Below are 21,294 nucleotides of genomic sequence, written 5' to 3'. Positions count from 1 at the left end.
AGTGAGCTCAAAAAAGGTTTCCCAAATAAAGTCACCAATAAACTCAGAGAAAGTATACCAGAAAGACTGACTATGGTTCATGGAGTCACAATGCACAGAGGATGAGTCAGGGGAGGGAAATATGTTTGGTGAAATGTGCTTTCTGCTCTTACCTGATCCTAGGGCTAGAGTGAGAAACAGAGAGTGCAAGAAATAAAAAAAGGAAAAGGAAAGTAGAAGAGAGTGGTGAAGAGCAAAGCATTTTGAAAAAGTCCAAGCAGAGAGGTGTTTTTATTTTCATGTGACATTGATGCTCTGCTTTTGCATGGGGTATGCTCCAAGCCTGGGCTTATAGTCTTTCTTTCTGTGTCTGTGTCGGAAAGTGTGTCTGCATTCGGAAAGTATTCAGACCCCTTGACTTTCTGCACATTTTGTTATCCCCCATCATCAATCAACACACAATACCCCATAATGACAAAGCAAAAACAGCTTTTAGAAATTTTTGCACATTTATATGTAAAAAAAAACCCTGAAATATCACATTTACACAAGTATTCAGACTGTTTACTCAGTACTTTGTTGAAGCACCTTTGGCAGCTATTACAGCATCGAGTCTTCTTGGGTATGACGCTACAAGCTTGGCACACCTGTATTTGGAGAGTTTCTCCCATTCTTCTCTGCAGATCCTCTCAAGTTCTGTCAGGGTGGATGGGGAGCGTCGCTGCACAGCTATTTTCAGGTCTCTCCAGAGATGTTCGATTGGGTTCAAGTCCAGGCTCTGGCTGGGCCACTCAAGGACATAAAGAGACTTGTCCCGAAGCCACTCCTACGTTGTCTTGGCTGTGTGCTTAGGGTTGTTGTCCTGTTGGAAGGTGAACCTTCACCCCAGTCTGAGGTCCTGAGATCTCTGGGGCAGGTTTTCATCAAGGATCTCTGTACTTTGCTCCATTCATCTGTCCCTCAATCCTGACTAGTCTCTCAATCCCTGCCGCTGAAAAACATCCCCACAGCATGATGCTGCCACTACCATGCTTCACCATAGGGATGGTGCCAGGTTTCCTCCAGAAGTGAAGCTTGGCATTCAGGCCAAAGGTTTCAATCTTGGTTTCATCAGACCAGAAAATCTTGTTTCTCATTGTCTGAGAGTCCTTTAGGTGCTTTTTTGCAAACTCCAAGCGGGCTTTCATGTGCCTTAACTGAGGAGTGGCTTCTGTCTGGCCACTCTACCATAAAGGCCTGATTGGTGGAGTGCTGCAGAGATTGTTGTCCTTCTGGAAGGTTCTCCCATCTCCACAGAGGATCTCTGGAGCTCTGTCAGAGTGACCATCGGGTTCATGGCCCTTTTCCCCCCGATTGCTCAGTTTGGCCAGGCAGCTAGCTCTAAGAAGAGTCTTGGTGGTTCCAAACTCCTTCCATTTAAGAATGATGGAGGCCACTGTGTTCTTGGGGACCTTCAATGCTCCAGACATTTGTTGGTACCCTTCCCCATATATGTGCCTCGACACAAACCTGTCTCGGAGCTCTACGGACAATTCCTTCGACATCATGGCTTGTTTTTTGCTCTGACATGCCCTGTTAACTGTGGGACGTTATATAGACAGGTGTGTGCCTTTCCAAATCATGTCCAATGACTCCAATCAACTTTTAGAAACATCTCAAGGATGATCAATGGAAACAGGATGCACCTGAGCTCAATTTTGAGTCTCATAGCAAAGGGGTTAAATACTTATGTAAAAACATTTTTTTATTTAATCCATTTCAGAATAAGGCTGTGACGTAACAAAATGTAGAAAAAGGGAAGGGGTCTGAATACTTTACGAATGTATGTGTGTGTGTGTGTGTATAGACTAGTGTGTGGCCCAGTCCAAGAGCAAACCATGCAAGGCCAATGTCATAAACAGAAAGGTAAGGGGAAAAGAAAGCAGCTGCTCGGCACCATACATTAACCAATCAATACAAAAGCAGAACATTTCCAGCACGGCAAAGAATCATGTCAGCAATATCTTTTCACCACACATATTCAACCAGTTTACTTTGAGATTCAAATAACAACATAATGTTCACAGGTGTATCATAGCACAGTATACAGGATAGTACATGGTGACATAGTTTATAGACGCAAAACGTTATCGGAGAAAGTCCTTGATTTAGACATCATCACTAACTTTTACTGACTAAGCAGCCGTCACTACATTTGTCACATGGCTTTGGGAACTCGTGACATGAACTTCCAAAAGCTTCTCTAGAGATGATAAAAGTAATACAGCCTTATTCAAACCCCCGGACTTGATCCATCAAACCAGGAACAGCTGAAATGAGTTCACGCTTCATATTGAAATGACGTGTTAAACATCTCACACCATCCATTATAGCCTAAAAGCTGATCTAACTCCTCTTTCTTGATTTGTAAAACAGTGGTTCTGTTTTTAGGCAGTTTTTCCCCCCATAGTGTGCTGCTGCCTGACACCGTCGTTGTTTTTAGTCAGTCGACCATCCCCATGCATTTGCCAGCTGTCAGGGCCTCCACAATAGATGGCCAATGATGTGCTGTGGGTTACACAATACTCATCTAATGTGATTATGTATTTTCACCCAAGCTTGCTAGTTTTCTACTGGGTACTCAACTCTTAGCCTACAGCTGGCCATCCTCTCTCTGAATACTGTAGTGGGCAAAAACGTACACATATCTGACCAAAGGCAATACGTATACTGTAGGTATCAGTGACATTGATCAATAGTCTTTCTATGGCCCGTAAAATACTCAAACTGCTGAGTCATGATGTCATGCTGAACCAAGTGCTAATAACGTCTCTATTACATCTTCATAACATATGTTTCTATGAAGGACACTTAGCTCACCACAACTTCTTACAATTCCACTGCTCCCCATACAGTATCATCAACATATCAGCACATCTTAAACCTGTGTGTATAGGATAAACAAACGCATTGGCAATTCCAAACATGACATCGCGGTCAAGAGCATATAATGTCATAATAGTGTCACATACCTCGCTGAGCGGACTCCAATGCTGAACCCCATGTAGCCCTCCTGCGGGAGAGAGTCGTCCCCCAGCTCCTTGAGGTCCTGGGGCCTTAGATATTTGTCAGTGTCGCCGGTCATTGCATCCTCACCTGGTGGAAAAGTCCCCAATCATTACTTCAAAGGCAATCCGAGCAAGAAGAGTGTTGCAGTACTCCTAGAAAAATCTTACCACCACTTCATTATAACGCCTTGGATAACTCATCAGTGTCGCTCTGATAACTAGTGGGCCAGAGTACTAGGCCCGATGCTCAGTTGGTAGTCTACTCATTGGGCTATAGTGAAGCTAAATAGCAGCATCAACACTCATAGGTCTAGGCTACTTGAAATGAATGACATGGTAATAAATCCGTTACAATCTATTCATAGACTAACGAAGTCCAGTCCACTAGCTTGGAGACAAAAGCTACTTGCAGCATAGCTCTTCTGTCGGGTAAAACCAAACGCAGTTTGTATTGACACTCAAGCCAAAAAACGCTGGGTGTAATTAAACGCTAGCAGAACTCAAGCAGCAAGAGCACCTAGATTATCAAGACGAAAAAAAACAGCAATCCTTGCCGCGACAATGTATCCCCTTTCCCCCTTCTGACCGACCCCGGCCTGCAACACATCAATCTTCCACCGCAGCCCCCCCCGGCAGCCCCAGTACCTCGGATAATGCCGCACTTTTGCTCGGATGGGCTACAATGTCGTTACAGCTCTTTGCTACATTGCAACACTGGTTCCTTCAAACACGCTCGCTTTCACACACTGACTGTAGAACGTCAAAGGTGAGTAATGTTTTTCAAAGCCAATGCAGTACTGAAGGCTATACTGTACGTCATAGCAAGCAAGCGATTCTCTTCTCTCTCTCCCAGCTCACTCTCCCACCGCTCTCTCCCGCCTCAGCTACGCTGTAGCCTACAATAACTCGATTGCGTACGAAATGGCTTTATGCACCAGTTCCCTGTATCACCTCCATTCGACAGCACTTCTCCATGAAATATGGCCTTTATGACTTACATAGAAAAACAGCCATGTCCGTTACCACTCTTAATATAGTCCCGTGTTTGTCTTTATTTTCCAATTATCTGCAGAACAGTTAACTCCCACCAATAAATCCAGAGAGAGACGAGAGGCGTAAAAAAAAAATCCGATCCATTCATGTGGTTGCGGCTGAAAGAACTCGAAACCGAACTGTCCCGTTTGTCTGTCCTTCCAGCCAGGGACTGTCTGAAAGCCTACTGTAACTGCAGCAGTTGTTGCTAGTGCAGGGACGGACTGCACCGCTGCCGTTCCGCTCTTGCTGCAAACAAAGTTTCAACTAGGGTGAGTTTTCCGGGTAGATCACATCGATGAGCGAAAAAGTAAAAGTAGAAGCCATTTAAATTCGAGATAAGAGGTTTCTTGGCTTGTCTGCTCAGCTAAAGCTCATATCATTGGATTTGGAGAGAAAGTCCACCAGTCCGGATAGCATCTCCGTTAATTCAGGCTGAATTGCACCGAAAACACAGTGGCAGAGGGATAGAGAGGTCGCGTTTGAATAATGTTTGTGGTTTGTCTGTTGCGCAGTAATCTGAGTGTAATCCAGAATGTAAACAAATACTTATTTTAGGACACAGGATAAACAGTTTGGGGAGACTGAACGGACAACCCACTAGGTTTTTTTCTGGGGAGGGGGTGGACAGTGGAAATCTGGCTGCAATCCAAATGGGTGGACCAAAACTGCCCCCCAAAATGGATAATTGGTTCATCTTTTTGTCTCTCAAAGAAAGTAGCCTACATATACCTCCCTAAACCACTACTCCTCTAAATCAACATATTTATATAGTTTGGTTGTTAGGGAGGATTAGGCTAAAATCATGACTAGTGATCTCTTTTAGACAGGGTGATCTAAGGAATGCGTAGACTCTGACTACAGCAGGACAGGAGTGACCTGTCATGGCCAATTGGATTGCCCTCCATAAAGTGACTGAGAGATGGCATGCACTGTGGACAGATTACTGGTGTACTGCATGGTCAGATGTAACACCATTATTCAGTAACACTGTCAATGACACATTCCCAGAGGATAGGTTTTCAGCATAGAGTTTACATTACATATTTTATCATTTAGCAGATGCTCTTATCCAGAGCCATTTACAGTAGTGAGTGCATACATTTTTGTGCTCTTATGTACTGGTCCCCTGTGGGAATCAAACCCAAAACCCTGGCATTGCAAGTGCGTTACCAACTGAGCCACACGGGACCATATCTACCTTTGTCAATCTTACACCTAAGGCCATAGAGCAATGTAGTAAACTGTGAGGATAACCTCAACAGCTGACATGAGGTAAACTATTTGTTACCAATTTGATTATAGCATTACAGTATTGTATGAGAGGCCATTACAATGTGGAAAGCATTGAACATGGAGAGCAGTAAACATTGCATTGTGGGTTTATCAGCCCCGATGTAGACACAGTAAGCACCACGTCTGGTCAGTCAGCAGGTGAGTGTGTGGAACTTGTTGAGTCCAGCAGTATCATCTGACACAGAAACTCCACACCACTCTCTACAGTTACCTAAGCAACGCTCCATGGACAAATGTATCCATTTTACACTAGTGTCAGTTAATTGCTTCCAAAACACTGGGTGACAACTGAAATGCACTGCAAAAAAGTGAAATCTAAGCAAGACTAAATATCTTAAATTGTCTTATTGTCCCGCCTCGTTAAAAAGGTTAAATAAAAAATAGAAAAAACGTATTAAGGTAAGGTAAAATATCTTGAAAAATATCTTGAAATAAGATACATTTCTTGTATTAAGCCTTTTTTAAGATAAAAAAATTCAATATTAACAGTCAATGACATTGGATAATTTAGCTTGGTAAGAAAAAAACAACTTATCACTCAATATAAGCTATTTAGGCTTGCTTAGATTTAACTTTTTTCCAGTGCATTTCAGTTGTCACCCAGTGTTTTTGAAGCAATGAATAACAACGTTTTTCCTAACAACTACTGATACATTGGTATTCAAACACTCAGCATAAGAGTGCAACTTGAGATCGGTAACCTGTAGCAACACTTGTCCCACACACTTTACTAGTTACAAGTAGTGTAACTGTGTAGTTACAAGTAATGTATAGTAATTTATTACTGTATTTTTACCCAAGATATTGAAATACCACGTAACCATGGCAACAAAGTTAAAAGCACCATAATGAATGTGGAGAAACTCAGCGTTACTACAGTAGGAAGCCCATCTTCTGAAAACACCAGAAACCCTACCTCTTCAAAGAGTCTGTATTTTTCAAGAGTCAATAACCCCACAGAATCACCCCCCCCAAAAAGGCTTGTGAACTGACACTCGCTTTTTCCCCTTTTCTAGCTCTGACATCGCTGATAGCTACTTTATTGAAGGAAAATGTACTTACTATGACTGCGATATGTGGTTGTCCCGCCTAGCTATCTTAAGATGCACTAACTGTAAGACACTCTGGATAAGAGCATCTGCTAAATGACTAATATGTAAAAATAAAAACAAAATGTAAAAGGAAGGCCTGTCCCTCAAAGCACAAATTGCTCTGGGGCTCGAATACTTAGCTACATGCAGTGTAACCAGAATGGCTGTGGATAAGTCACACCAAACAAACAGTATCTTATCGCAAGCAAAATAAAAGTCCAAAAGCTCAAACACAAATGTAATTTGTGTCCGAGGCTTACTTTCTCTGCTGATTTACATCTGGTGACGTCAACTACTTATACGTGGATCAAACAAGATACTCAGAGAAAGCTGCATTTCAGTGTAGGAAGCAGAGAGAAAGAGGTGGGTTCTGGCTAGCGTGTTCCAGATTGCCAGGCAAACTCCTAGCAACAGCGGACAGTCAGTGAAGCAGCGTATCAGCAATGATGGCGAGATGGTTAGCTTTCCAACAGGTGAGGTGAAGGAATGGGGTTACGTGAAAAGAGTGAAACAAAAACAAAACTACTGCGTAGAAAAATGGGGCAAATACCTTCGTCAACATCTGAAATACAGTCGTCATTGAGAATTTCCGGCGCATTAGCCTTAGCTGTGTGATTTGAATACATACAGTTAATGGAATATTAATAAGGCATCAAATGGCACACTTTCACTAATATGAGATGCAGCCACGCATACTATATGAATCACATGCCTTGAATACACAAAACACAGGTTAACCCCAACCGGTCAACTCACAGCTTATGGGGTAATGCACGGCTTAGGTTATAAGCGAAGTTTTGATACAGTCATATCAACCACTTATACTCATACCTTCATCGTCAGACATGTCCAGAAACTCGTTCATGGTCTCGGGGATGTTCATTTTGTGTTTTTCTGTCGCAGTCTGTTGATAAAAGAATAATGCAGATGAATGCTACTGTGCCCAGTGGCCCCTGATTGGCCCCTGATTGGCCCCGGGTGTCACTATTATTAAATCCCTCCTGACACGTCGACAGATCTATTTGAGGAGCAACAGGATATTCAACCTGGGCTTTTCACACAGTTAAGCATGTGAGAGAGCATTCCTGGAATCACATGCAGTTACTCTTGTATACCGTTTCAGGGCCAAGTACTAATTTGAGATACGCATACAGTAACTCATCCAGTGATGTCAAGGTTTGAGTTGTACACAATGTGCACACCTCATGTTCGGATTCGGCCCCATGTCATTAGAGCAATAAACAAATGTTTATTCATTTACTATGTACTTTCAGATCCTCACAGACAGATACACACACGAGGTTAGTGAACTGCAAGCACATGGTCAGATAACACATCCTGTACATGGAGACAGACCACTAGTCTGGATTGGCATGTTTTTTCATCCACTAGGAATGCAAATCGACCGTTTGCTTTGCGTCACCATAACACACACGCAGAGATCTGCATGCTATGTACTGCAAACTGCCTAAATAGTGGTACCCGGCCTACTGTTTGGGTGTGTGAACCTGTGATCAACACCTACTACCTGTACAGCAATGGAACACAAATCAATTCTTCCACCGCTGCGGTGTCAGTTGAGATAAAGGCCTGTGTTCATGCTAGGTGAGTGGACTCTCCATTTCATGAGTTACAGTCAAATTGAGCGCCAGAAGCAATATTCACTGGCCAAAGACAAGCTGTAACATTGGGGCTAGGCCCCACTGGTCCACATGAAAATACATAGACGAGCAGGCAAACAGACAGACAAACAAACCTACAGAAACCTAAATATACAGACAATGACAGACAGACAGAGAGACATACATGGCATGGCGTCTTACCACAGAGGTCAGATTCTCATCAGTCACTGGCCTGAGAGTGTCGACCACTGAGATGTAACCAAGACGACAGGCAATGGACAAGGCTGTGCTCCCGTTCTGCGAAGAGGGCGGAAAGAAATGATCTAGGTTGTAATATGTGTTTGTTTTTACTTTGTTAGTGTGGCAACATTCGTGCTGTGTGGGTGTGTATTTAGTGCTGTGTGTGGGTGTGTATTTCTGTGCTTTGTGAATGTACAATGATACTGTATATGTATGTGTGTGTGTTTCTGTGTAGAAGTCTGTTTTTAGTGTATGTGTGTGTGTGTGTGTGTGCCTGTGTGTGTGTGTCCATTACTATGTATGTACTGTATACTATTGTATGTTTCCTGCTGCTCTGTGTAGCCCTGCTGATCCAGGCCTCTGGATGAGAGCTGCTGAGACAGCAGGTTTTCCCATCATGCCTCACTCACCATGGTCAGCTGATTGGCAGAGGCTCCGTGCTGCAGCAGCAGGTTGATGATGTGGGTGTGGCCCTGCTGCGCCGCCTGGTGGAGGGTCGTGTAGCCGTTCTGCAGACAGCGACAGAGAAAACGAGAGGGAGGGATGATAGTGAGAGGAAGAACGAGATAGAGAGAAATTGAGGGGAGTGGGGAAAGGGGGGTGCAAAGTGAAAACATGAGGGAGAAAATATAAACAGGAGGATAGCAAGAGAGTGACGGAGGGAGAGAGGGAGTGAGGGTCAGAGGGAAGGAGGGAGTTGTACCAAAACAAAGAGAGTGTTAGGTAGAGCCAGCAAAAAATACACAAACTGACAAAGGTAAATAAGCTCAGCTTACATGAACACCACATGGGACAGATTTTCAGTTGTTTACCTTTGTTTTGTCATCAACTCTGGCCTGGTTCTGTATGAGGAAGTCTGCCATCTTGACGTTGCCATAGTGACAAGCCACATGCAGCGGAGTGTATCCCATCTGTTTTACCCAAGGGCAAGGGACCGAGAGAGAAAGAGAAGAAAGGAAGATGTGAGCTTGTTACTTCTCGTCCTGTGACATCACAGCCCTTGTGTGACCAGGAAGTAACTAACATTACATTTACACAAGTGTGACACAAAAATCCTATTATACAACAAGAACTTCATAACCCTTCTCTAATAGAGACCTGATAGAAAATATGAATGAATGAACAGCCTTGGCTGTAAACCAGTGTGCTGCCAGCACAACACAGTGTGTAACCTTGTGCTACTGCAGATCTCTCTCTGTCTGTGTCCCTGTCTAGTGAACGTGAGCAGCCGATGGACAGTCTGCTGCATCAAGCAGGGGAGGTTACTGGTCGTGACGCACATACAGACACAAACACCTGCCACTCAGGTGTCTTCTAATCCTTTATTCATCCCACACCTGAGAACACAGTGCTGCAGCCAAGTGTGTGTGGGGGCAGGTGTTTATCTTTCCTTCAACATTTTATCGACCAGTGTATAGAATGGTGGAAACAATAGATACACACACGCAACATCAATACATTATGTCTGTAACTTCATTGTGTTGTGGGTCTTTATCACTATTCTAAACACATGAATTAACCATCTACAACCCCTGGTCTATCATTGACAAGGAGAGTTGAAATCAAGGGCATTTCTCTGTCCCACAGTCTTTCACTGTGATAGTCTGTACAGTCTGTTCCCTATGGTTGCCGTGGAAACAGTGTGACCTTCACCTTTGTCGAGGGGTCGACGTCCGCCCCCTGGTTGAGCAGGACTTCCGCCACATTGACTTTGTCCTCCTGCGCCGCTAAGTGGAGAGGTGTGAGACCGCTCTGAAAGAGATACGCGCAATCGCACACACACACACATTTAGAATTCATTTTCCATGGCGCGGGGTATCATAGCTTTGTCAAAGCAATGGCTCTTATTCATATTTGTTTTTAAAGAGTCACAGGGATAGTTAGCGAGCTAGGAGGTTGTTTTTAAAGAGTCACAGGGATAGTTAGCGAGCTAGGAGGTTGTTTTTAAAGAGTCGCAGGGATAGTTAGTGAGCTAGGAGGTTGTTTTTAAAGAGTCACAGGGATAGTTAGCGAGCTAGGAGGTTGTTTTTAAAGAGTCACAGGGATAGTTAGTGAGCTAGGAGGTTGTTTTTAAAGAGTCGCAGGGATAGTTAGTGAGCTAGGAGGTTGTTTTTAAAGAGTCGCAGGGATAGTTAGCTAGCTAGGAGGTTGTTTTTAAAGAGTCGCAGGGATAGTTAGCTAGCTAGGAGGTTGTTTTTAAAGAGTCACAGGGATAGTTAGCGAGCTAGGAGGTTGTTTTTAAAGAGTCACAGGGATAGTTAGCGAGCTAGGAGGTTGTTTTTAAAGAGTCGCAGGGATAGTTAGCTAGCTAGGAGGTTGTTTTTAAAGAGTCACAGGGATAGTTAGCGAGCTAGGAAGTTGTTTTTAAAGAGTCACAGGGATAGTTAGCTAGCTAGGAGGTTGTTTTTAAAGAGTCACAGGGATAGTTAGCGAGCTAGGAGGTTGTTTTTAAAGAGTCGCAGGGATAGTTAGCGAGCTAGGAGGTTGTTTTTAAAGAGTCACAGGGATAGTTAGCGAGCTAGGAGGTTGTTTTTAAAGAGTCACAGGGATAGTTAGCGAGCTAGGAAGTTGTTTTTAAAGAGTCGCAGGGATAGTTAGCGAGCTAGGAGGTTGTTTTTAAAGAGTCACAGGGATAGTTAGCTAGCTAGGAGGTTGTTTTTAAAGAGTCACAGGGATAGTTAGCGAGCTAGGAAGTTGTTTTTAAAAGACTTGGTAAATCCAGTGGCTCCTTTTGAACTCAGTGAAAAGTGTCAGTGAAAATGAGAGACTCAGCTGTGGTCTGATCCGCCATGCTAAAGACGGCGCTATACAGAGAAGTGTCATCTGCCTTCAACTAGTGCTCATTAGGATGACACAGGCCCTCTAGGCTCATATCAGTGGACTTAAATCAGCCTCGGAAAAGCCTGGCCACTGGTGTGTGTGTATGTGCCTTTGGTAACACATGGGTCTGTGGTTGTGCATGTGTGTATGTGAACAGTATTATTCTGTATGAGTGTGTTAGTTTCAGTGTTGATGATGTCCGGTCTTAAGGCCTATGAGTTATACAATTATAATTTTCACATAAGTTAACCTTCCTGTGAGGCCAGGTGAGAGTGTGTGTTTGTGGTGTGTGTGTGTATTTATGTGAATGTAGTATAGTGAACCGTTTGTGCTGTGTATACACAGTGTGTGTGTGTGTTACCTTGTTGCCCATGTTGACGCTGGCGTTCTTGGTGAGCAGCAGAGAAACCAGGTCCACACTGCCCTCCTGTGCAGCCAGGTGAACAGGGCTGATGCCCTGGCGGGTCACAGCGTTGGTGTCCGCCCCGTACTCCAGTAGCGTGGTCCCGATGTCCATCTGGTTCTTCTTGGCAGCTATGTGGAGGGGTGTGTAGCCATTCTGAGAGGAAGAGACACAGAGAAAATGTATTCAGCACTCTATGTATCCTCTTTTCTACTCTACTCTGCTCTATTCTGCTCTGCTTTACTCTATACTACTCTAATCTACGACTCCATTCTAGTCTATTCTACTCTATTATTTTTACAGATATGCATGTGTATGGGATCTCATTAGGGTTCTAGATAAAGAGGTGATAACACACAGTACACTGTAAACATCCCATAGTCTTAGCTAGATGCATGGTTTAGCTTAAGGCCTTGGTTAACAGAAACAACATGTTCCCTCTTCTCCCTTCACTGGACACACACTACTAAACAACAAAAGCCCCAGGCAGGCAGAAAGAGAATCTTTGGCTGGGTGTTAAAGCCGGATCCATCCCAACATTCCCAAAGGGTTTCCCTGGAGAGGACCTTTAGTGGAGCTGTATGACACTACAGTGGGGCTTTAACTCCTTGAATAGTCCTGGGATGCAGGGCAGTGGGGGTGTAATAGTCCTGGGATGCAGGGCAGTGGGGGTGTAATAGTCCTGGGATGCAGGGCAGTGGGGGTGTAATAGTCCTGGGATGCAGGGCAGTGGGGTTTGGGGGGGTGTAATAGTCCTGTGGGATTAAAACATTATTTTTAACAGCTTTAATGCATAACTGCTCCTAAGAAATCTCTACAAAGCTGAGACCATGGGTAGAGGCAGTAGGCAGATGTGAAAAAGCGAGACAAGCTCTTGACACCTACTTCAACTGTCATATAAGAAATAAGGTAACTCAGAGCAAGGAGTCCAGAACATGGAAAATGTGCCTTTAGCCATTGCTCTGTAATATTAGTTCATACCTTGATAACAAGCATATCATACCACAGTTGACACAGTACGATTTCATGCATTACACCAGATTTGTATATTCTACGACTGTTTTGGGTCATTGACAAAGCTTTTCCAGACAGTATAATTTTCCAGTTTTCCATCTTGCCGTCCGTCTGTCTCTGTCCGTCTGTCTGTCTCTGTCCGTCTGTCTCTGTCCGTCTGTCTGTCTCTGTCCGTCTGTCTGTCTGTCTGTCTCTGTCCGTCTGTCTGTCTCTGTCCGTCTGTCTGTCTCTGTCCGTCTGTCTGTCTGTCCGTGTCCGTCCGTCTCTGTCCGTCTCTGTCCGTGTCCGTCCGTCTCTGTCCGTCTCTGTCCGTCCGTCCGTCTCTGTCCGTGTCCGTCCGTCCGTCCGTCTCTGTCCGTCTCTGTCCGTCCGTCCGTCTCTGTCCGTCCGTCCGTCTCTGTCCGTCCGTCCGTCTCTGTCCGTCCGTCCGTCTCTGTCCGTCCGTCCGTCTCTGTCCGTCCGTCCGTCTCTGTCCGTCCGTCCGTCTCTGTCGTCTGTCCGTCTCTGTCGTCTGTCCGTCTCTGTCGTCTGTCCGTCTCTGTCCGTCTGTCCGTCTGTCTGAAGACCAAGGGACAGGCAGCTGTGAAAGACATCGACTGTTTCCTGTCATGTGACTTATAACTCTGCATCTCCACATCTCACCAAGCCTAGGCTTCAAAGAGAAGATTTAGTTTATTTCCACAACACTGGCACACTGAAAGTAGACGAGAGACACCGACTGTAGCCTGCAAACATAGCTTTATAGAAGGAGAGAGGGGGTGGGGGGAGAGAGATTGATTTTACAATGTTTCAATGTTTCCTCATTCAAGACAGTTTTATTGGATGTGATTGGACAACCTGAGCATTACTTCAACACTACAACAGGGCCTGTAAGAGTGCAAGCCAACAACAAGGTGACCCTAGTCACTGGGCATGGTCCACTCTGGCACATTTAGAGCTTTGTCTGAATGTTATGCGGTTCAACAACAGCAGTAACGAAGTTACCATGCTTTTCTATTGGACCACACAGAAGCCTGTGACAGTCATGACAAAAAAGCTGTATGAAGCAGTCGACTTAGCACTGAATCCTATCACACACGAGCACTGAATCCTATCATACACGAGCACTGAATCCTATCACACACGAGCACTGAATCCTATCACACACGAGCACTGAATCCTATCACACACGAGCACTGAATCCTATCACACACGAGCACTGAATCCTATCACACACGAGCATTGAATCCTATCACACACGAGCACTGAATCCTATCACACACGAGCACTGAATCCTATCACACACGAGCACTGAATCCTATCACACACGAGCACTGAATCCTATCACACACGAGCACTGAATCCTATCACACACGAGCACTGAATCCTATCACACACGAGCACTGAATCCTATCACACACGAGCACTGAATCCTATCACACACGAGCACTGAATCCTATCACACACGAGCACTGAATCCTATCACACACTAGCACATACTAGGCTAGCCTACAGTACATCATCCATGGTTCCTCTTTGAAAGACAGCAATGGAAATTAAATCACTTCTAACCTCCCCTGTTCTGCTCTCATCCTTGTTGGTTAAAACATTCAGTATGTAACAGGATGTACACACTTCAGTAAAAAGTAATAGCCAATCCAAACAGGCCAAGGACAAGAGACAAAGAAAAAGCATATAAGAGACACACATGAGTTAATGGTTAATCAGTGTGTTATCAGCTGGTACCTTAATGTTTATCAGCTGGCACTATGGGCCAAAAGGTCAGAAATCGACCTTATGCCTGCTTTAATCAGATAAATGAACCCAAACCAGTATGATACTAGTCACATTATGCCTGATCTGGTGTGTGTGTGTGTGTGTGTGTGTGTGTGTGTGTGTGTGTCACACGGAATATGACACTGTGTGTGTGTCCGAGTGAAGTACCTTGGCGGCGGCGTGGGGAGATGCTCCCTGATCCAGAAGCAGTAGAGCCACCCTCTGATTATCGTAGTGAGCAGCTACATGCAGTGGAGTTAGCCCACTCTAAAACACACACAAACAACACCACGTTAGAAGGAGCCCAAACACCAAAGCACAAGGGAGGAAGCCAGAACATAAACAGAACAGGAGGAAAAGCCATGGAGCCGATGGGACCCAATCAGACGGGGACTAGTTTTAGCATGACACCAATGAGCACACAACGCTGAATTAAGCCCATCTACAGCGCATCCACACAACTAGCAAAATGCAGAACACTTTAACAGAAATATTTTCTACAGAAAAATGTATTTCTAGTGACATAGTCACCCTGGAAACCGGATGATGTTATTGTGTGTGCCTGACAGCCTGCATATTATTTTGCTTCAGTTTGGATACCCCATTAGTTGGGGACTTGTTTTAGCGTGACACCACCAACAACTGTTAAATCACAAACATGTATTTTTAGGAGTCTCCTCTATCTTCATTACCATACCTGCTTGCTATTATGTTAAGCACTTTCAGATGGCTGGACACAGACACTGATCTGACACATAATTAGTACCAGTAGGCTCCTCATAAGTATGGTGTGTGTGTTTGTGTGTGTATGTGTCTGTCCGTACGCATCTGTGTGTCTTAGAAGAGGGTGAACGAGTACATGCCATAATGTTTTAGTGGAGGAAAAGCATCTGTAAGCTGTGCCATCTTGAGAGAAGTCATGATTTCCCTCAGTCCAGCTGCAGCTCCTACAGTCTATCTTCAGTAGTGTTCTGTTCCTTTTCAGAGGGACGGGGATGAGACTAGGAAAGGAGGCCAAAGGCCCACAGGATGACGTATGACATCCATTCGAACAGAGGGGGGAGGGGAGGGTGAAGAGGAGGGGAGAGTAGAGTGGAGGGGAGGAGGAGAGTGGAGGGGAGGGAAGAGTGGAGGGGAGAGTGGAGAGGAGGGGAGAGTAGAGGGGAGGGGGAGAGTAGAGGGGAGGGAAGAGGGGAGGGGAGAGTAGAGGGGAGGGGGAGAGTAGAGGGGAGGGGAGGGAAGAGTGGAGGGGAGGGAAGAGGGGAGGGGAGAGTGGAGGGGAGAGTGGAGGAGAGGGGAGGGTGGAGAGGAGGGGAGAGTAGAGGGGAGGGAAGAGGGGAGGGGAGAGTGGAGGGGAGGGAAGAGGGGAGGGGAGGGGAGAGTGGAGGAGAGGGGAGGGTGGAGAGGAGGGGAGAGTAGAGGGGAGGGGGAGAGTAGAGGGGAGGGGGAGAGTAGAGGGGAGGGAAGAGTGGAGGGGAGGGAAGAGGGGAGGGGAGAGTAGAGGGGAGGGGGAGAGTAGAGGGGAGGGGAGAGTAGAGGGGAGGGAAGAGGGGAGGGGAGGGGAGAGGAGAGGAGAGTGGAGGGGAGGGAAGAGGAGAGTGGAGGGGAGGGGGAGAGTGGAGAGGAGGGGATAGTAGAGGGGAGGGGAAGGGGAGAGTAGAGGGGAGGGACGAGGGGAGGAGAGGGGAGGGTGGAGCTCTACTATTTCACTCACTCTATTAGAATGAATGATATTGTCTCAAACATCACAACCAATCTCATAGAACTAGAAGCAACTCTAATTCTATGGCCAAGCGAATATTATTGGATTTCAAGAGTTGCTCTCTTCACACATCCCACCTTTCCAGCTGCATCCGGAGCTGCTCTCTTCTGAAGAAGCAGGCTGGCCACTTCCATCTTGCCATACTTGGCTGCCACGTGAAGAGGACTGAACCCTTTCTGTAGAAGACATCAGGAGACACATCATCAACTTGAGACAGCCAGGGAGAACAGAGCTGCTCTGGCAACCTAACTGACAGGGAAAAGTCTAAATGGGATTCTTGGGACATCCAACTCTGACGTCATCCCATTGAAGTTTAAATTTAAAACGGTTAAGATTCAGGTTAGGTAAGGGTTATGGTTAAGTTTAGGGTTTAGGTTAGGGACATCCCAAGGATCCCGGGTAGCTCTAACCTAACTGACAGCACTATATGTTATAAAGGAGAGCTGAGAGCATTCAAGATGTGCAAGGTTGTACAACGTTGCAAACCTTTCAATAACAGGAAAGGACGGGACGGGACACTGTTAAATAACCTTAGAGTAGGGTCTCGTTCACTTTAGCTTCATGGCCATGTGAAAGAAAGTATGGTGGGTGGACAAGGTCTTTGTCTTGCTCAGTGGGATGTTTCACCCTGAGAGAATATGTCACTGGGTCTGTTTCTCATATCCTATTCCTCATCTATAAAAGGATAGCGCATAATGTGATCATGTTAATCATGGCGTCCCTCTTTGTTAAGTCCCTCTGTGTACGGAAAAGTATTTTAAGACATTAGGTCATATTTTCCAGAGTGATGTGGAACTCCCACAGATAACTCCCATTTCACACACAGCAACGTTTGGCCTAATTGTCCTTATGTCGTAATTCACGCTCCATACTGCCATGTGATTTTGATGTCCCGTTACGGCCAACTTTTCTTCAGATGCCATTGTTTATTTTCTAACATCTCCAAAGGTATTCTACTTCTTGGTCCAAAGAGGATCCTCCGATCCTCCATGGTGTTATTGTTAAAACAAGTTGTTACACTGACAAAGCCAAATGGAACAAAATGACTGCCCTCTGCAGTCACTGTACTGTGCAGTACCAACACAGCCAATCAACTGGACAGCTGTGACCTGACGTCATCTCTCTGGACAGCTGTCTAAGGTACTGTGTCCTCAAATACAGTGTGTGTTTGACAGACAGACAGACAGACAGACAGACAGACAGACAGACAGACAGACAGACAGACAGACAGACAGGCAGACAGGCAGGCAGGCAGACAGAGTGGGCGAGAGAAAGAGAGATAGAGAGAGCGAGAGAGAGATGGAGGCACAGTGGGGTTTACCCTTCATTAATCTATTCCTCTGACAGGGTGTCACCTTCAAGGACATCCTTCTGCAATATACACTGCCACATTATACATGAGCACACACCAATTCCCCAAAGTCTACGAAACACTCTTCTTTGACCTTCAAGAAGTTCATACAGATGTAGGATCTTAATTTGATCACTCTTTTGTTGGTGAGAATTTTCCTGCACCGCATGAGCTTTGTGATTTACATAAATTCCCTGAAAACCCATACTAACACATGGTTATATTAACAGTATTGCACTTTTCATGTAGACTGCTTTTGGCCAGCTAATAGCCTAACCACCGATCAAGCAACATTATGGACTAAATGTTCAAACCCTGTTGCTGCAGGATTATTTGTCTGTAACAATATAGGTCAAAATAAGATCCTACATCTGTAGCTCAATTACGTGTGTGGAAGCGTAAGGAAATTAGCTTCCATGTCATTTTCATCCTGATAAGGTTTAGGAAATGAACAAGAAACACCAGTGGTAAGGAAAAGCGGCTTCAAATTACTATTATTCTCCAATCAATAGTAGTAATGTGCAATCCACACTGTCCTTAGCCTGACTCTGCTGATCCTCTGCTGACTAAACCACAACCACCATGGCTGAACTGATACTAATACATTTCATTCTTTATTTGAGAGTGCTGGCTTTTCCTTTTCTGGTTGGACCCTAACTCAATCACACTGACCTTAGTGGAGGCTGACAGCGATGCACCCTGGTCCAGCAGCATGGCGGCTACGTCCTCGTGACCTTCGCGGGCAGCCAGGTGGAGGGGTGTGTAGCCTGACGTGGTGGCAGCGTTAGCAGAAGCCCCCCTCTGCAGCAGCTGCTGGACGATGTCGGCCTTCCCCAGCCGGCTGGAGATGTGCAGCGCCGTCTGGTCGTCCTGGAGGGAGACAAACACTATTATACTCTGTCTATTCACTTCACAATGTAAAAAAAAAGTGACACCACATCGTTTCAGAGCCCAGTTAGGCAACGAAGGACTCCCTGACCCCTAACCTCTGCTCACCTTGGCCTTAGTCTCCACCTTAGCTCCATTCTGCAGCAGGTATCGCACCACGTCCGCCTGACCCGCCCGGGCTGCCATGTGCAGCGCTGTCTCGCCCCTCTGGAAAACACACACACGTTTGTTTTACTATCCTTGTGGGAACCAAACAATTGATTCCCATTCAAAATCCTATTTTCCCTAACCCTAAAACTAACCTTAACCATAGCTTTAACCCCAAACCCCTAACCCTAAAATTGCCTTTTTCCTTATGGGGACAGGCGAAATGTCCCCACTTGTCCGAATTTTCCTTGTTTTACTATCCTTGTGAGGACTTCGGGTCCCCACTAGGATAGTAAAACCAAACACGCACACACACACACACACACACACACACACACACACACATACACACGTGACCTGCATGGTATGTATTACTCTATTTTGACTAGCTAATTGTTTTGGGTTTAACTTCTGAAGAGCTGAGTGTAGTGTAACACCTACCACGTTGGTGGTGTTGGGCGAAGCTCCGTGATGCGTCAGTGAGTTGACAATGTTCTCATGTCCCATAAAAGCTGCCACATGAATAGGAGTGAGTCCAGACTGCAAGAAAATCACAATGATAGTCAACAATCAATAGCCTGGGTTCAGCTGTACCTACAGTATGTCTCTACAGTAAGGGAAACACACAGCTGTACCTAAACAAAATGATCAATCTGTCTATGATCTTTGAAGTTCCCAGACCAGTCTGTTCTTCCTATCCCTAACGCCCTGTGTGTTACCGCAGGCACAGCCCAGCCCTCTAACCGTAGAGTACCTCTGTCACAGCCTGGATCGACGCTCCGTGTTTCAGCAGCAGCTCCATCACTTTGGCGCGGTTCTTCTTGCAGGCGATGTGAAGCGGGGTGAAGCCGTTCTATAAACAAAAACCACTCAACTCCTCAGGTATTTTGGCACAGGTTTTAGTTTCTAAGGAAAACAGCAGTTTCCTTTTACCCCTATTTTTTCTGTAGTATAAACATGTGAGAGAGAAACATCTTATTGTAAACCTAACTGAGTTTTATGCCCCAATAGTGTTACAACTGTCCACACAGTTTCTTCTAGCCAGTAAACCTCGGTCACCACACCCATGGTTTCAGTCACCACAAAGCATGACAACATACTTAGTGATGTGTGCCAAGACAGTCTTTTCTCTCAAAACACACACACATACACACAGGCACGCACACATACAATCTCAAACACACACAACGTAGCTCTGCAGATCATCAGACCTAAGCCATTTGAAGGGAGTATGTACAGAGCATTCGGAAAGTATTCAGACCCCTTCCCTTTTTCCACATTTTGTTACGTTACAGCCTTATTCCAAAATGGATTAAATAAAAACGTCCTCATCAATCTACACACAATACCCCATAATGACAAGGCAAAAACTGGTTTTTAGACATTTTTGCAAATGTATAAAAATATAAAATATGACATTTACATAAGTATTCAAACCCTTTACTCAGTACTTCGTTGAAGAACCTTTGGCAATAATTACAGCATCGAGTCTTCTTGGGTATGACGCTACTTGGCACACCTGTATTTGGGGAGTTTCTCCCATTCTTCTCTGCAGATCCTCTCAAGCTCTGTCAGGTTGGATGGGGAGCGTCGCTGCACAGCTATTATCAGGTCTCTCCAGAGATGTTCGATCGGGCTCTGGCTGGGCCACTCAAGGACATTCAGAGACTTGTCACGAAGCCACTCCTGCGTAGTCTTGGCTGTGTGCTTAGGGTCGTTGTCCTGTTGGAAAGTGAACCTTCGTCCCAGTCTGAGGTCCTGAGTGCTCTGGAGCATATTTTTGTCCTTTAGATGCCTTTTGGCAAACTCCAAGCAGGCTGTCACGTGCCTGTAATGGAATTTTAATGTTTGTGCTTTTCTTATAACTCATTTCTGTGTTCAATTCATGTGGTGTTCTAATAATCAAATTATGTGTTCATGCAAGTGACTGATTTAACAAATCCTCACCTATCAGTATCTGCAATTTGGCAGTACGCCCAGACCTTGTTTTGAGAACGAACAAAAGATATCTCAGTTTCAAGGTCTCATCTTAGAGAGGAGAAGCCTCGTGAGGTGTTGGTTTGTCAAATGTTATGAACCAATATTGGTCGGTCAAATGAATGAATCAAAACGGTAATGATTAATTAATTTACTAAATCATGCAAATATAACTTGTCTGTGTATAGCCGTATACAAGACAACTGCTGGGACTGCCCAAGCAGAGCTTCTGATTGACATGTGTACTATGGTGCATTGAGTTGGTTGGAACCTCTCTAGCACGCTGACAAATAAAGGATGATTTATTTAAGATTGACTTCGAGTGTCCCTGTATAGGAATTTCCACGACATGCCTTTTACTGAGGAGTGGCTTCCATCTGGCCACTCTACCATAAAGGCCTGATTGGTGGAGTGCTGCAGAGATGGTTGTCCTTCTGGAAGGTTCTCCCATCTCCACAGATGAACTCTGGAGCTCTGTCAGAGTGACCATCGGGTTCTTGGTCACCTCCCTGACCAAGGCCCTTCTTCCCAGATTGCTCAGTTTGGCCGGGTGGCCAGCTCTAGGAAGAGTCTTGGTGGTTCCAAACTTCTTCTATTTAAGAATGGAGGAGGCCACTGTGTTCTTGGGGACCGTCAATGCTGCAGAAATGTTTTGGTACCCTTCCCCAGATCTGTGCCTCGACACAATCCTGTCTCGGAGCTCTACGGACAATTCCTTCGACCTCATGGCTTGGTTTTTGCTCTGACAACTGTGGGACCTTATATAGACAGGTGTGTGCCTTACCAAATCATGTCAAATTAACTGAATTTACCACAGGTGGACTCCAATCAAGTTGTAGAAACATATCAAGGATGATCAATGGAAACAGG

At 45.2% G+C, this 21,294-nt stretch overlaps 1 protein-coding gene across 9 annotated transcripts in view; it reads right to left on the bottom strand.

The window, feature by feature from the left end:
• The window catches only part of ank3a (ankyrin 3a), a 114,353-nt gene that overhangs the window by 34,289 nt on the left and 58,770 nt on the right, over positions 1-21,294 (bottom strand). For 6 of the 9 annotated variants that reach the window (XM_029752554.1, XM_029752555.1, XM_029752556.1 and 3 more), the window contains 14 exons: positions 19,202-19,300; positions 18,889-18,987; positions 18,409-18,507; positions 18,085-18,282; positions 16,139-16,237; positions 14,468-14,566; positions 11,489-11,686; positions 9,961-10,059; positions 9,120-9,218; positions 8,718-8,816; positions 8,269-8,364; positions 7,277-7,349; positions 6,996-7,052; positions 2,991-3,114 (listed from right to left, as the gene is read on the bottom strand). In XM_029752554.1, the coding sequence (XP_029608414.1) occupies positions 2,991-3,114; positions 6,996-7,052; positions 7,277-7,349; positions 8,269-8,364; positions 8,718-8,816; positions 9,120-9,218; positions 9,961-10,059; positions 11,489-11,686; positions 14,468-14,566; positions 16,139-16,237; positions 18,085-18,282; positions 18,409-18,507; positions 18,889-18,987; positions 19,202-19,300 (1,538 nt within the window). Of the gene's footprint in view, positions 1-152; positions 165-2,990; positions 3,115-6,995; positions 7,053-7,276; positions 7,350-8,268; positions 8,365-8,717; positions 8,817-9,119; positions 9,219-9,960; positions 10,060-11,488; positions 11,687-14,467; positions 14,567-16,138; positions 16,238-18,084; positions 18,283-18,408; positions 18,508-18,888; positions 18,988-19,201; positions 19,301-21,294 lie in introns of all 9 variants that reach the window. The other 3 variants (XM_029752563.1, XM_029752560.1, XM_029752558.1) reach the window with 2 other exon arrangements.

This window comes from Salmo trutta, chromosome 5 (genome assembly GCF_901001165.1).
Source record: "Salmo trutta chromosome 5, fSalTru1.1, whole genome shotgun sequence".
Lineage (NCBI taxonomy): Eukaryota > Metazoa > Chordata > Actinopteri > Salmoniformes > Salmonidae > Salmo > Salmo trutta.
Note: the sequence above shows the minus strand (reverse complement) of the source record. Positions and strands in the feature narration are given on the sequence as shown.